At 36.0% G+C, this 14,871-nt stretch overlaps 1 protein-coding gene across 1 annotated transcript; it reads right to left on the minus strand.

Moving 5' to 3' along the window:
- Window positions 1-123: 123 nt before the first annotated feature.
- Window positions 124-11,601, minus strand: LOC112730414 (mediator of RNA polymerase II transcription subunit 12). The gene is made up of 13 exons (XM_025780505.3): window positions 11,383-11,601; window positions 9,883-10,078; window positions 9,112-9,171; window positions 8,761-8,866; window positions 8,558-8,626; window positions 8,337-8,390; window positions 8,090-8,197; window positions 7,590-7,739; window positions 7,157-7,501; window positions 4,732-7,064; window positions 2,042-4,615; window positions 1,339-1,645; window positions 124-1,195 (listed from the first exon to the last, which is right to left on the minus strand). The coding sequence occupies exons 2-13, from the start codon at window positions 10,008-10,010 to the stop codon at window positions 764-766; spliced, it is 6,666 nt and encodes a 2,221-aa protein (XP_025636290.1). The 5' UTR covers window positions 10,011-10,078; window positions 11,383-11,601; the 3' UTR covers window positions 124-763.
- Window positions 11,602-14,871: the final 3,270 nt, after the last annotated feature.

Here is a 14,871-nt window from a genome sequence, read left to right on the forward strand (position 1 = left end):
TGTAGACTAATGAGCTATGCTTTTTATCTTTTGTACTTAAAGTCGAAAGTCGAAACGTCCTTACCTTATATTTTATATAATATCAATCATCATCATTAACTCGTCTAATCCACCTCAATCAAATTTTACCCCAAAATAAATGTGATTGTATCTTCTTGTTACAAGTGAATACATGCTTTCTCGTGATATAGTATCAAAATTACAATAAGAGAATTAAATTTAATGAAAAAGTTCATGCTAATGCTCAAGGAACAAGCAGTTAACTATGGTGATCTGAACATAATATATAGTATCAAAGTACAAACAATGGTTGACAGGTTGAGTGCCCTTTGTGTGTGCTAGTGCTCCTCCAAAAGATTATAGACATTGTGAACACACACTCACGAGTACACTAGAGCATAAAAATGAGCATGAAACAGATCACATTTTTTGAGATATATTACTCGGATCAATTGGTAAATTTGAAATAATCATATCCCTATATATACAACAAACCTAAGAACTGTGCCAGGGAAGTGCACAATCCAAGATGGGGTGATTGGTGATCAACAGGGTTAGCAGTCAACCAAGCTAATTAGGGAAAAATCCCTACAACCCATTTTCTTCAAAAAAACAATGCCCCTCATCAGCCTCCTTTCAATCCAACGGCAAGAACAAAAACAGCATCTTTATGCCATTCATGCGATGATTCTCGACAACCGAGAACCCGCTGTCACGAGGGGCTCCATCATACACTTTGAACTGATGATAAAAATCCTGTTAATCAACTGTCATCATCAACGGGACCAACGTATGTAAGATCTGTCCGTCTCACCCTTACAGCCCCTTTAAGCCAGCTGGCAGCTTTAATATTGGCAGGGTCACCGGTTCCTATGCTCACAGTATTACTTGCAGAAGGGCAAGATCCGGCACCATCTTCTAGAAGTGTCCAAGGATCAACTTCCAAATCATTATTATCTTGCTGTTGTTTTGACTTCCCTGATGCAGTAGTTGCAATCCTTGATAAGGGAACCGGATTCCTCTGTGGGGCAGTTGAAGGATTCATAAAGCTGGGTTGCAAGCAAGCAAGAGCAGATGGTGGAATAGGGGGTGGCTGGCACGAGAAAGAGCATCGCAGAGAGGGGAAGAATACAGGCATCGCTGCCTGGATATGCCACCGGATGGTGTCAGGCACTTGCATGCGGTCCAAGTCATTCTGTATTAGACAATATAAAACATTAGACAACATTCAATGATGTCATCAACACAAAAATGATTATTCAAGAAGACAAAAGCAGTGTAATACTGGAGTCACCAAAACCAAAAGCTATACAACATCCATAGGTTGAAAGGCCAAACCTGCAAAGTCTCCAATAAGTCTCGGTCAACTCCAGAAAAATCTCTCATAGGTTCATTGATTGTCTTCGAACCAGGTTTAAGCCGAAGCCAACTCGGAGGATGAGTACTCAACAATCCATGCAAAACCAACAACAAACGATCAAATAAACCCTCAGCAGAAGAGTCTAGAGTTGCGCCAGCAGCTGCTTCAGTAGATGAATCCACCTCCCTCTTCAGCAGCGAACTTTCTTCGTGGACAAGCCGGCTACCAAGCAGACGAAGGATTACGGAAGCAAGTGAATGTCTCATGTTCCGCACAGATGGCTCCCTGCAATATTAAACATGTGAAACTCCTCAATTGCCTCTATCATTGAGTATTAGAAGTTCCAACTATCATCCTCAACAATTAAAGCAAATTTCTAGCAGCACATATATCCTTAGTTTCAATTTACAAATTGATTTATTCGACTCATTTGTAGCATTGTAATTCAATTATTAAATATAGACAACTAAATCCATGAATGGCAGTCTCTTGGGCACATGAATAGTAGATAACTTAAAAAAGGATCTCAATGCCATTTTCTCCGTTTCTCCCAGTCGAGAACATGAATGGCTAGTCTTCCCCCCAAGTAGGTAACACTACTAAATAGGTAATCAAGAAATATACCATTCATTCAAGTCAAGATAAACAACTCTAAACACAACAAAATATACTCTTAACTACCTGTCAGTGCAAAGGATAGGAAGAAATCTCAAGAGCAGCTGCAGACGCAATGACATAGAAGCTCGTAGAGCCGAAGCAGACGGAGGAGAAGAATCTGTTACAACTACCTGTCGTCTAGCTAATCCAGGGCTACCACCTTTCATAGCTTTGCGGCTTACTTTGTTTGTCTGACCTTCTATTCCAGGGGAAGTACTTCCCACTGGCTTGCTTACCCCGCGTGTAACAGCAGCTATTTGTTGCTCTATATTATTTAACTGTTTAATCAAATCACTTGCAAAGGAATTGCGGGATTCGTCGGAGCCTTGATCTATACAAGGAAGAATTAACTCAATAAGAGCCTTCTCAGTCACATGCTGCTGGTCCCCACCAGTGCCTTCACAATCAGATGCTTGAGAGGACCCTTTTAGGCCTTTTTTCGAATCCATGCCGTCTTCAACAACTTCTCCTTCTTCAAGACCTGTGGTATCAAACTTCTTATCCCCCTTGACAGTCACTGGATCTGTAGACGAACTACACCAACCCCATGGCTCCCAAAATTGAGCCTTAACAGAAAGCCCTTTACCCTCGGCAATATTTTGCAGCCTTTGTCTAATGGTCTTCCTACCAAATAGTACATCCTGGCCTCCAAGGAACCATTTAGCTTGCAACAACATCGAATCCTCTAGGGACCTACCAAAAAGATGAACCAACTCCGAGAAAAGGGGAGCAGCATCAGGTCTAACCAGCAATCTTGTGAGAAGTATTTCAATAAAATTGTTTTCATTCTCGGAAGCAGCAGCAGCAGCAGCAGCTTTCTCAGCGCTAGGCGAGGTCATCTGTATAGCATCAGCTATGGACCCATCATGTGCCTCCAGTTTTTCGATAAGGGCTTGTTCATTCAAAAGCAACCTGAGCGCAACCCACTGCCAGTGAAATTTGGCAGGTTGCAAGGTATCCAAAACATGAACAAGCTTATCTTGAAGCTTAGATTCATCAGAAATCCGGCTCCCTTCATCCTTTGTATACAAATTTTGGGGCAGCTTACAGTCAATCATGGCATTCAGAAAAATCCTAGAACGAAGAGGAGCAAATGCCCTGGATTTTAAATGCATATCGGAGCCATTCACCTCTAGCAAGTTTGCAAATTCAGCATCGCTTGCATCCACAGCCATAAGGTCATAAAGACCTTGACAGTCTCTAAAGCATACATCTCGGAAAGGCAAATGCTTTATTGCATCAGTTATGGCAACTGTTAGAGACTGATAAAGTTGATTAATGTCTTCACGGGTTGCAACATTAGCACTCAAAATAAATGGTCGCCACTTGACAAAGGCGAATATTGAATAGGCAGGCGGAAAGACCAAACTTACAGGCAGCATGCGCTGCATCCTTGAAAGTGCTATAATAGATGGTTCCCCGAGGAGTTCCACCACTAATCCTTCACACATGGTTCTGCAGTTTCCAACAAGCAATCTAAACCAGTGGACATGAACCTCAATTGAACTATCTGCCTTAAAAGACCCAACAGACCGCGCATTTCCATTTGAATTGGACCTCGTACTTCTTGCAAATTGTACAACATCCAATCCCTCCTTTAATCTGAGGATAGATACCATTCTCTCCAAGCTGGTAACACCGTGTATAATGGCACCGACAACAAGTGCAGAAACAGCAGCAGCAATTTTTGTTGGTCTTGAAACCATAACTTTATTGGAGTTGCTTCCCACATCATTTGGAGTAGTGCTGCCAGTATCATGGGAATCGGGGGAGATTTGAAACTGAGCTCGAGATGCTTTACTAGGAGCAAAAACGCCAGCAAGAGCATTAGACGCTTCCGTTGCAAGAGCAATCTCAAATACACGACTGTGGCGTTCTCCCAAGACTTCCTTAAGCAGGCACAGACAGGTTATATGCATTCGGAGTATACATTTGGCATAGTTCAAAGAACTTGTTGCCAACGTTGTATTCGAATGATTATTGCCAGGTGAAAAATCAGGCATTTTTGCTAATGTTGGACCAACACTGCCAACAATGGCAGAAATGGCAGAAGAGACTAACGATGGATCACCTTCTTGTGCAGCACCTGGCGTCTGCCTAATGCAGTCAATGAGGCCCATGACTATTTGCTGAGCGATTTGATATCCATTATCCCATTTTTCTAAAGCAGGACCTTTTGGTGTACCAGAAGCAAAGGCCTTCCTATCTTTTCCAAAGAGATAGTGAAATGCTTCTTCAACACTACGCTGCACTATGTCCCTCATGCCTGAGCCTACTCTCGAAGGTAACCGACCACCACTTATCTTCTGACGGAAAAAGTCATCAGGGTCCTCAACTCCAGATGGAACTAACCCTAACTCCCCATCCACTGACCGTTCAAGTTCAGAGGAAAGTCTTGCATCACAAGTAGTCTTAAAAGTTTTATCCCATTCGATAACACTAGCCACACTGCTGTATTTCTTCAATAAATACCGAGCAAATGCCAAGACTCCTGAACCTGAAATCCTTCCATTAGATGCTATAATAGCAGCAGCACGATGCATTGCAGATGTCAGTGTGTCGGGAATAAGGTCTGCTGCAACAAGAATGTTCTCGTACCTGTATAGCAAGCAATGTGGAAAAAGGAAGTTAATTTTTATAAAACTAAGAAATAAAAAATTGGAAAGAAACTGTCAACCAGAAGCATAAAGATCAAAATCAGATATTTTCAGCACCTTCTCAGTGATGATATCAGAAAAGCCTCTCCCACATCACAAACTTGGTTTTCCACATTCCTTGGCAGCATCATAACATTTCTTCCACTATGAATTGTAGAATTTGAGCTATTGGGAACCTTTGGCAGCAACCATAGGAGGAACTTCACAGTTGCTACCAAATCATCAGAGTTATCCATCAAATAAAGCATTGCAGAAAGTTCATCCTCACCAAGTTTCCACCGTATTGAGCTTCTATCATCAGCTGTAGGAAAGGGCCTGCCAAACTGACCAACTTTGCCAACATTCTTTTCGGTCTCTTCAACCAACTGCCTAACAACCATAATTAACCAAGATGCTACTGCCCTTTTCTCAACAAAGCGTAGCTGCTTTAGTGATTTGCCAACGGAAACAATATCCCCACACTGGCTTGTTCGGATGCTATCAGCCGGTCTCATATTATCTCCATCCGTACCTGTTCTATGGTGAGGGCAGCTTACCTTATTATCACAAACATGACTAGTTGATGCCCCCTGGCTACCCTCGATTCTTGAAGCAGCCAGTTGAGCAAGACTCTGCGTCTTTCGCACATTCTTCTGACGACTCTTTGTAACCTGTTTGGTTGACTTTGGAGGTTGATCAACTTTGGGAGGCTCTGAGGATTTCAACCCCTTCTTCACCCACCATGTATCGTCATCATCAGAAAGAACTAGAGCAAATGAGCTTCTTTCATCGCTCAACTTTTGTCTCTTTGCTTTTCTACATTCTTCACACCCAGGTGTAGCCTCCACTTGATCAATCTTGCTGTTAGGCAAGATAGGTCTTCTAACACTGCCTTCAGATTCATCACTTGCTGTAGTGTTCAAATTAGCAATACTACTTGGTAGCTGTAACAAGGCCATAATGGCTCCTTTCAGTTCGTCAATGCTAACACCATCTTTTGCATTTTTAGAAGATGCGGATTTAGAAAGAGTAGTTTTAGATGGATCAGTTGACGTTGTAACAGTAGAAGCCCCACTCTTTACAGAAGCTGGATGTCCTTTCCGCTTGATGGCAGATATATTGGCACTGCTAGCATCATCTTGCTTCCCACTTGAAGGAACACGAAGTATGAGGCGGCGTTCATTCAAGTAAGTTTGCAAGGCCTCATCAAGCTGCGGCCCTTCAACAATCCCCGAATCCTGCAAAGCATCACGAATAAAATGACCAGGAAGTTGCTTTAAGATGCAATAGTGTCTCTTTCGTCGCTCCAGGTCAGCCAAATTTGCATTCAAATCCATTATGCCACTTACTATCAGCTGACGTACATACGCCAATGGGTTAAGTATGCCCGCACGTATGAGTTCCACCATAAATAGATGAAGCCGTTTAAGCCCTTCTCCTTTGTGCACTACATGCTGATCAATCCAACAAACTATAATATCATGGAGTGGACCAGGGCTTTCAAACATAACTGAAAAACTGTTACTTTTTGAACTAGATTTTACTTTGGAGACATTTCCCACATATCCTTGATTATGCCTCTGATTTGAACATTTCTCTAAATAACTGACTCTATGACTGCTTCCATTCATTTGTCTTGGTGAAATCTTCATATCCTTCATCTTCATGTTTAAAAGTCTAACTGCCATATGTACTTGGGATAGATCTCTTCTGCCAGTGAACTTGATGTCACAAGGAGGACTAGCACTAAAATCCCTGAATTCACATGTTGCCCACTCAGAGAGGAAAAACACTGAATAAACAAGTGATGTACTTACAGTCCCAAACCACTTCAGTGATAACCGTAAGCACGGGCTAACTCTACCAACCCAACTTTCCGATACAGTTCCATCACAGGGATCTTCAAAAAGAAATGTATATGCTCCACGTAAATCACCAAGCACAAGAGATTTATCCAAGGCATTTGCAACTTTGGCCAGACAATGACCTGCATAGCCTGGGCTTGCGGCCTTAGCAAGATCTTCGGCATGTTTCTGAATGCATGAAATAATATGACCGAAATCATCTGAACTATTTTTTACCTTCCCTGAAACTTCATTTAGTTTTAGTGCAAAACTCCCATCATTGATTGAATGTGAAACCACCGAGGATGGCAAAGGAAAGCAATCCAATGCAACGAAAGTATCTGGCACTGCAAGTACTAAATACCGTATCATCTCAATCAGAGCATAAGTTGTATAAGCCCGCCGAGAATTATCTACTAGATCTGATCCACCGGGAGCAGGATCACGAATAACACGAAGTGCTATTCCAGCCAGAGTGCGCACATAAGTTTGAGAAAGAACAACAGTTTCTAAAAAGCCATATATAATAGGCAATAACAGTTGCCAGACCTCCAGCCGTTCTTTTTCCTGGAAGGCACAGAAATGAGAAAATTAAAACCTGAAACCAAAATCAGCATATATAGAATTTGTTAAAATAGAAGATAGAAAATGTAAACCACCTGTACTTGATTCAAAACCCAATCAATGACAAGAGAAGGAAGAAGTAGCCCCTCAGAATTATGCCATTGAAGTAGCCGAACAATATACCACCATCTAAAATGTAAGGATGGCTCTTCACCATCAGAAATAGATAGTAACGGATCATTTTTGTGCTGTAGTGATCCAGCATAAGACATTTGTGGTGATCGCTCTTTATTATGAGTAGAATGAGATGCATTTTTTGAGAAAAACTCGTCCAAAAGAGATTGCAAGTAATTGATAACATCTTTGGTCCAAACCTCAGAACGAGCCAGCTGAATTTTGTCAGCAGCCCCAGAAGAAATACTACCAGAACCAGGTCGAACCTGCAAAGTTCAAACATAATGTACCTTCAAATATTAAAAGGTAACAGCAAATCAGATAGATAAATATACCAAAATTGAAGAATCTTACCTGATTGAGATAAGTAACCTTTATAAACCAGGTGGCCCTCAGCAATGGAACATTATTCTTTATAAGAACTTCTAAAAGGGATGTTCTCTTATAACCATGAGGAACATGGTCAGCCAAAGAGCGTAACCTCTTATGCGGTTGAGATAATCCCTATAACAGAACTTTAATTGAGTTACTGAAGTACCAGCAATAGTAAATATATTTAAAGATTTTTAGAGACATATCAACCCATCAGACTGGACAACAAAAATCCTAAGGAATTGGCAATAGGAAATTACATAACAATATCTCTGCTATTCATTAATAGCTATGGCCTGTAAGTATCTTTCAGTAAATAAATACAATCCAGATTCCACCATGATTTCCATACCCTACATCCAGCTTGATTACCATTCTTTGAAAAAATTAAGACCAATTTCAGTAGGAACAAATAGATGGACCATACTACAAGACTTGCAAAAAGAGGAAAGCAGTGTGAGCTAGATACTAGCCAAGTATACCTCAATCCATTTCTTCCGGAAGTCTTCACCACATGGCCTTAATTCAGGATAAACACCAGACTTGGCAAGTTGTGATCCTGAGAGGGGCACGCCATATACTTGTCCAGCCTGCCAAAGTAAGCACAATGATGTGGATCAAATACATGCACGAAATCCAAAATAACAAGAGAACTGACAACAATGGAATTATCATAAAAGCAGAATGTTTAGAAAGGATAAAATGCAAAAAAGACACAGTTAAGGTTACCTTTCTCTTTTGAGCACGAGATTCATTGATGGCCCTAAGATGTTTTCTAATAGCCTGGAAAAAAGATGAAAGATACAAGAGTTAACCTGAATCTAAAAAGGCTTCAAATGAAAGAATGAATACAAAAAATAGAAAGTGGACGTTGTGCTGTAAATTCAGAGAAACCAAAATAAACAGAGTGGAAATGAATATCTAATGAACACTAGAGGAAAGGGATTCACCTCCTTGCAATTAAGGACAACTGTCTTGTTAAAAGTTTGAACCTGGGATAGTGAGATTTCTCTAGCTTCCTGAGGCACACACACAAAATAGTGAACATTGTATACTTATCCTACTCCTGGTAGCTGGGACCATGAGTGAAAAATAATAAATAAAAACATAATCAAATTTGGTATGAACAAAACAGCAGAACATAATGATGCACCTCAAGCCCCTCAACCGTTTCTTTATATCCAGATAGAAGATATTCCCTTGTTAGAGTCTCCTCAGGGCAATTTGGCGTTTGGGGGTGAAAATCTGGTGGTCCAAGCCTGAGAAGAAAATTATTTAATTTTAATTACACAACAATAAAAAAAGCTTTCAGGTAATGCTTTGGGTAAATAAACAAAAGCAATATAGAAAGAATTGGAAAATGTTGTACATGCAAAATTTCTATATGTAACAATTAATAGGTAAATTCAACCCATAAAATAGCAGTATAGCACAGTATGACACTATTATTTATAACCCAAAGTAAGCAATATTTAAGCAATGAGCTATTAGGTTCATGAAGTACCTAGAATTCAACGATTCTTTATCACACTTTAACTTATATGGGGCTAACTGTGGTTGTCGCCTGCAAATAGAACAGTTGGTTCAGAATGATTAACAGCATCAGAATTGTAATTTATATTAAAAAAACTATAAACCATGATTAAAAAAAAAACTCAACAGAAAAAAGAGAACAAAGAGATCAAACCACCCTCAATAGAAGAAGAGCTGCTATTCCAAGTATTCTAGAAATTTATAATAAAATTAAATGGCCAATCCTAATTTGTAATTTCAAATTCTAATTTATGTAGATTCAATAACCAAGAATGCTTTTACCAATAACTAAATATGTGATAACTAATTGAAAAATAAATAATTGTAAGGTTTGCAGATTAGAGAAAGAAATCAAATTTAAGAAAGAAAAGATATCTGGCTTAAACACCTTAAAAATTCTTTTCCTTAGTTAAAGTCAATATTTCCAGGTAAATAATTATTTAACTATTTCTATAAAATTAAGTATATTAATATTTCACTCAGAAGACAACAAATTTGACTTTTAAAATAAGATGCAGGTTTGACCATTATACAGAATAAACATAATCTATTGCAAAGTTTTGAACTGTGTTATCATTAAATCAACTTCGTTTGGAACTAATACTATCACTGCTGCAAACATGCAAACACAGATATACACATTATTATAGCCTGTCATCTACATAAAAGAAAACATCCAAGCAGAGCATCAAACTTGCAATGTGATATTAATGGAACAACGTCAAGAGAAAAATTCTCTTACCTTGAATTCAAAGGGAAGTTAGCTGGCAAAGTAGATGAATCAGATCTTCCACCATCTCTAGCAGATGGCCCACCTATTGCACTGTTATTAACTGCACTAGTGCAGCTGCCAGCATGATACCTTTGCATTTCCCCCAACTATAACCGGCATACTGCCCCAAGCATCATACCACTACAAGTAGCTGTAATTAGCTAAACTGCATATAAAAAAATGTCATCTAAGTCATTTCCAATCAATGCCAATCAAGCAAACAAGAAAAACATGTCAGAAGAAGAATGAAGGATAACAAGATGTTTAATTGAAAAAGGGATTGGCACATATTTTTCAGGATTAGTGGAGTTCCTACAGCTGCTAAGGATGGGATATAAATCAACTCCAGTCTGCAGAATGCAGTCAAAATGCTAGACACAAAACATAATCTAGAAAAATAAAAGAACACACAATCATAAATTCCTACAACAAATCCAATTTTCACTCCAGCTGCTGGAGGAAGGAAAAGTTTTATTTATTATGTAGATACCTATATTCCTTAATCCTTCTAAGAAAATGCACACACAGCCAAGTTAGAAATCTTTAAATATATCCCTCCAAAGCACTTTCTCCACCATTTCAAATGTCAACATGCCAACAACGATATCATTAAATAAGTGAATAACAACCGTTAGACCCTGAAATAGTGATGAGAAAGTGGTATCTCTGATATAGTTTAAATACCGTTATGTAATGATGTGGCGTCTAACAATTAAATCATAAAGTTCCCATTAAAACTTCTCTAGAAAAGAATTCCACTGAAAACACGAAATGGAAAATTGTATCTATATAAAGTGCTACTACTAGCACTTCAAACTACAATATGAACTTCGTGGCAAATCATTTTGGAGCAGCCACGATTATAAACTCCAAAACCATATCTTAGGACTTCGGTAATAAATTACAAAGAGACAGACAGAGAGTTCCACAAACAATTCAAACAAACCAAACCAGTTCCGATCCATAAGTTCAAAACTCAAAGCAGAAAGAGAAAACAGAAAACATTGTTTTTTTTTTTTTCTAACAGTTCAGTTTCTCATTAGCTCCGAATATCTAGCTCATATTACTGCGGCACCGAAACTCCTTCAAATGCAAGGACAAAACCCACAAGCTCAATCACCTAAAAATCCTAACTTCACCACAAATCCAAGCTGAATTCTACATGGAGCTGAACATCTAATTTCAGAAACCCTAGAATCAAACCTAATGCAACAAAAAGCTTCGAAATTTGAACTACTAACCAAGATCTAAAGCTAGGGTTTTGGGCGGGGTCCAAATCTCGATTTTTTCAAAATTAATTTTTCTCTATTTTCTTCACCTCAAACTTAAGAACCAAATTGCGGGGTCGAAAATTGGGTCCCGGGAGCTAGGGTTTTCGATTGGGAATCCCGAAAAGCATGGATTTTTTGGGAAAATTGGGAAACGGGGTTTGAAGAATCAGAAAAAGGGGAAAAAGAGTTGAGGGCATACCTGAGAAGAAGGGAAAATCTTCGAACTGGATGATTAAAGCGCCGAAGAGAGAGAAAGTATGAGAGAGAAACAAAAACAAGAAGAATGGTTCGAAGCTTTGACTCTCGAGATTTTTTTTTTTTTTTTGGGTGATGATGATGACGATGAGCCGCTGCTATTGTTGCTTCCTCTGATAGGAATAAAGGGGTGAAGAGGAAGGGATCTACAATAATAATAATTATTATTATTATTATTAAATTATTATAATAATAGTATTGTTGTTATTAATTTATTAATTATCATCATCTTTTTTCCCATCTATGCATCTTGTACAATTTTGCCCCTTTTGCTTGATTTTATTACATATGTCTTTGCTTTAAATGGAAAATTAATTAGGGGTAAAATGGTAAAATAAATCTGCATAAGCAATTTATTAGTACAAGGCACTAACAGTGGCAGTGAGCTTCACTTGTCTGATTCAAACAAAAGCAGGAATTAAGTTCTAGAAAATAATGGTGTTAATGACTATTTATTTTTTCAAAATATATTTTTTATTTTATTATTATTAAAAATTCCATATGATAAAAAAAAATATGATTTTACTAAGTAGTATCCTAAACACAGTCATTAACAAGCTTACAAAAGTATGATCTCCAGAGTTGAAAGTAAATTTTTTGACCAATAACTAACTCAACTAAAATATTTACCATAAAAGGAATTCTCAACTTTGATTCTTAGTAACATATACACAACTATGTTAATAGTATATTTCTTATATAATAATTATTAATTATTTGTCAAATTTATAATGTGTTTAACTATGGTAATTATTATTTTTAAAAATGACAAGTTCAAATGATTAGTTAAAAATGATTAAATGAATAATTTGAACCCCCTATAATTGGCAATTGACAATTAAGCTTTGAGTGCATGCCATTAGATATGAAACACTAGAACCGTCAGTGTTGGTTCTGAAGATGAAGTTAATATTGTCACTTTTATGAAATAAACTGCATTGGATGTTGATTGTTGATGCAAAAACTTGAGTTACTCTTATGTTATTATTATTATTTTCTTCCTAAAATAGAATTTTTGTTGGCCTGACATGGTGCTGAATCTTGTTGTGAATCAATATAAGATATGGTCATATATAATATTTGGACATGCATCTACCTTTCAATGAAACCTTAGCTTCCAATTTAAAGGGAAAGAAAGAAACATTTGATTTCTAAAATAAGGCATGTCTCATATTTGGTTGAGTGTAATATCTCATTCTTGTTAAGTTCTTTTTGTTTGTGGTTTTTGTTATCAAGTTGTGAGAAATGGATAGGAATCAATTTTGGTAATCATCTTGATTAGAAAGCTAAGTTTAAAGTAACATCCTAAAATGCAACATAATAATATGAGTGGAGTTTAAAGGATACTAAGGATTTGTTTGGGTGAGTTTTTAAAAAAATATATTTTTTTGAGTTTTTTTTTTAAAGATCTTATGAAAAAGTAAAAGTAATTTTATGTTTGGATATCTCATGCAAAAAGATATTTTTATCTATCAATTATATTTGGGTATAATAATATAAAAGTATTTTTTTGTTTATTTATTACATGAAAAAATATCTTTTTTTAAGAAAAAAAATCTTTTAAAAAAAAGATGTAAATTACAGTTTTTTAAAAAAATATATTTTTTAATTTTTCTAGTGTTTTTATTTTTATTATTAAAAATTTGCCAAACACGTTAAAAAAAGATTTTTTTCATTAAAAAATATATTTTTGATCAAAATAATAGCACCTAAACAAACACTAATAAAAAAAATTTTTGTATTAATTTCTTTTTTTTTTACCAAATTAAGTAATTCTCTTTCACTAATGTTGTATTGGACTCTATGAAATTAACTAATTTGGCATTACCATATTGTATCCAATAAGAAAAAATATTAAACAACTAGATATAGTGAAAGAAATTAATACATTTTTAACACTAAAAAAAATTAATCCTAAAGCTAGTAAAAAGTTTCAAGTTCTAGAGCCACTTTAATTATATTGCTGACCAAATTTTTGACTTTGCTCAATACATTGTACTTAATTATCTCTCATGATAACTCTTGTTGACAACATGTTTTGTTAGGGAACAAAAAATACTAATTTAAAACTATTAGGCAACTCATTAGTCAAAACACTTGTAGCTAAAGAATGTGCAATGTTTTAAGATTCAAGATGCACTCAATAGGTACACAATAATAGTAATTAACTATTGGGTTTAATTACTATGCATTAACACTTTTAAAATAATGAATAATTGAGTTAAGTATTTTTATTGGTATGACAAAATTTAATTATATGCATATGTAAAAAAAAAACAAAATAATGTTACATATACACCAAAATTAGCTATCAAAATCAGTCACCAGTATAAAATACATGTTGAAATATAAATATACATTGAAAATAAATTAAACTATACATGTATTTATACACAAATATATTTATAACTGATTTTAGTGGTTGATTTTAGTATACAAATAGCATTTTTAAAAAAATTATATATTGATACTATATACCAGTTAAATCCAATATAATTTGAGTTCTGTATAATAGTTTTGAATTATTTTAAGTTTTAATACCAAAACAAGTGTGTTTGCCAAAAGGAAATCCACCATTTCCTTTTACATCCTATAGAAACCATAGCTAAAAATTACCATTTCTAATTCTTTCTAACAAGAAGCCTATAACTACTCATCATACATTTTTTGCATTTAACTTAATAGCTTTAGCAAAATGTATTTCCATTTTGGTTTTCATTTATCTTTAAAAGAAAAGGGTCACCAAACATTTCTTGCAATGCCATTATGTAATTTAGAACATTGTCTGGGTAAAAAATAACATAATGCCTTAGGCACATAGTGGCATATGGCTTCATTGAAAGAACATGTAAAAATGTATAAAAAAAAAAAATGGACTATATAATTTTCTTTCTTTCTTTGCTTTTTTAATAAAAAAGGATTGGACCATTCAATCCTTATACTGCTGCAGGGTTTAATTCAATGGTGGAATGGATCCATCTGTTTTCTGTGCCCACATTTTGAATACCTCTCATCCCTTCCTTTTCATGTGACAAATGGGAAAACAATCCACTCATTCTCTCTCTTTATCCCCCACACAATGACACATGTATTATATTATGCTTGTTGTGACTTGTGAATAATAATGGTACAGTCAAGAACGAATATATAAATTCTTTTCTCAGAGAATAAGGTTATTTGCATGGACCTATGATTCTGAAAATTGGATTGCACATTCAACCCAAGACATCATTAACGATTCAATCAAAATATAATTCAATTCAGAAGTTAGATTTATGGATATGAGTTTTACAAGTAATGGTTTACAAAATTCATAATAAGTTCAATACGAGAAGCGTAAGTTCTAATATATAGAAATAAAAATTAGAGAAAATATTATATTATTGGCCAAGAATTTTTTTTGGTGATTAGAGAATAAAAAAGAAGAAAAATT

Source organism: Arachis hypogaea, chromosome 2 (genome assembly GCF_003086295.3).
Source record: "Arachis hypogaea cultivar Tifrunner chromosome 2, arahy.Tifrunner.gnm2.J5K5, whole genome shotgun sequence".
NCBI lineage: Eukaryota > Viridiplantae > Streptophyta > Magnoliopsida > Fabales > Fabaceae > Arachis > Arachis hypogaea.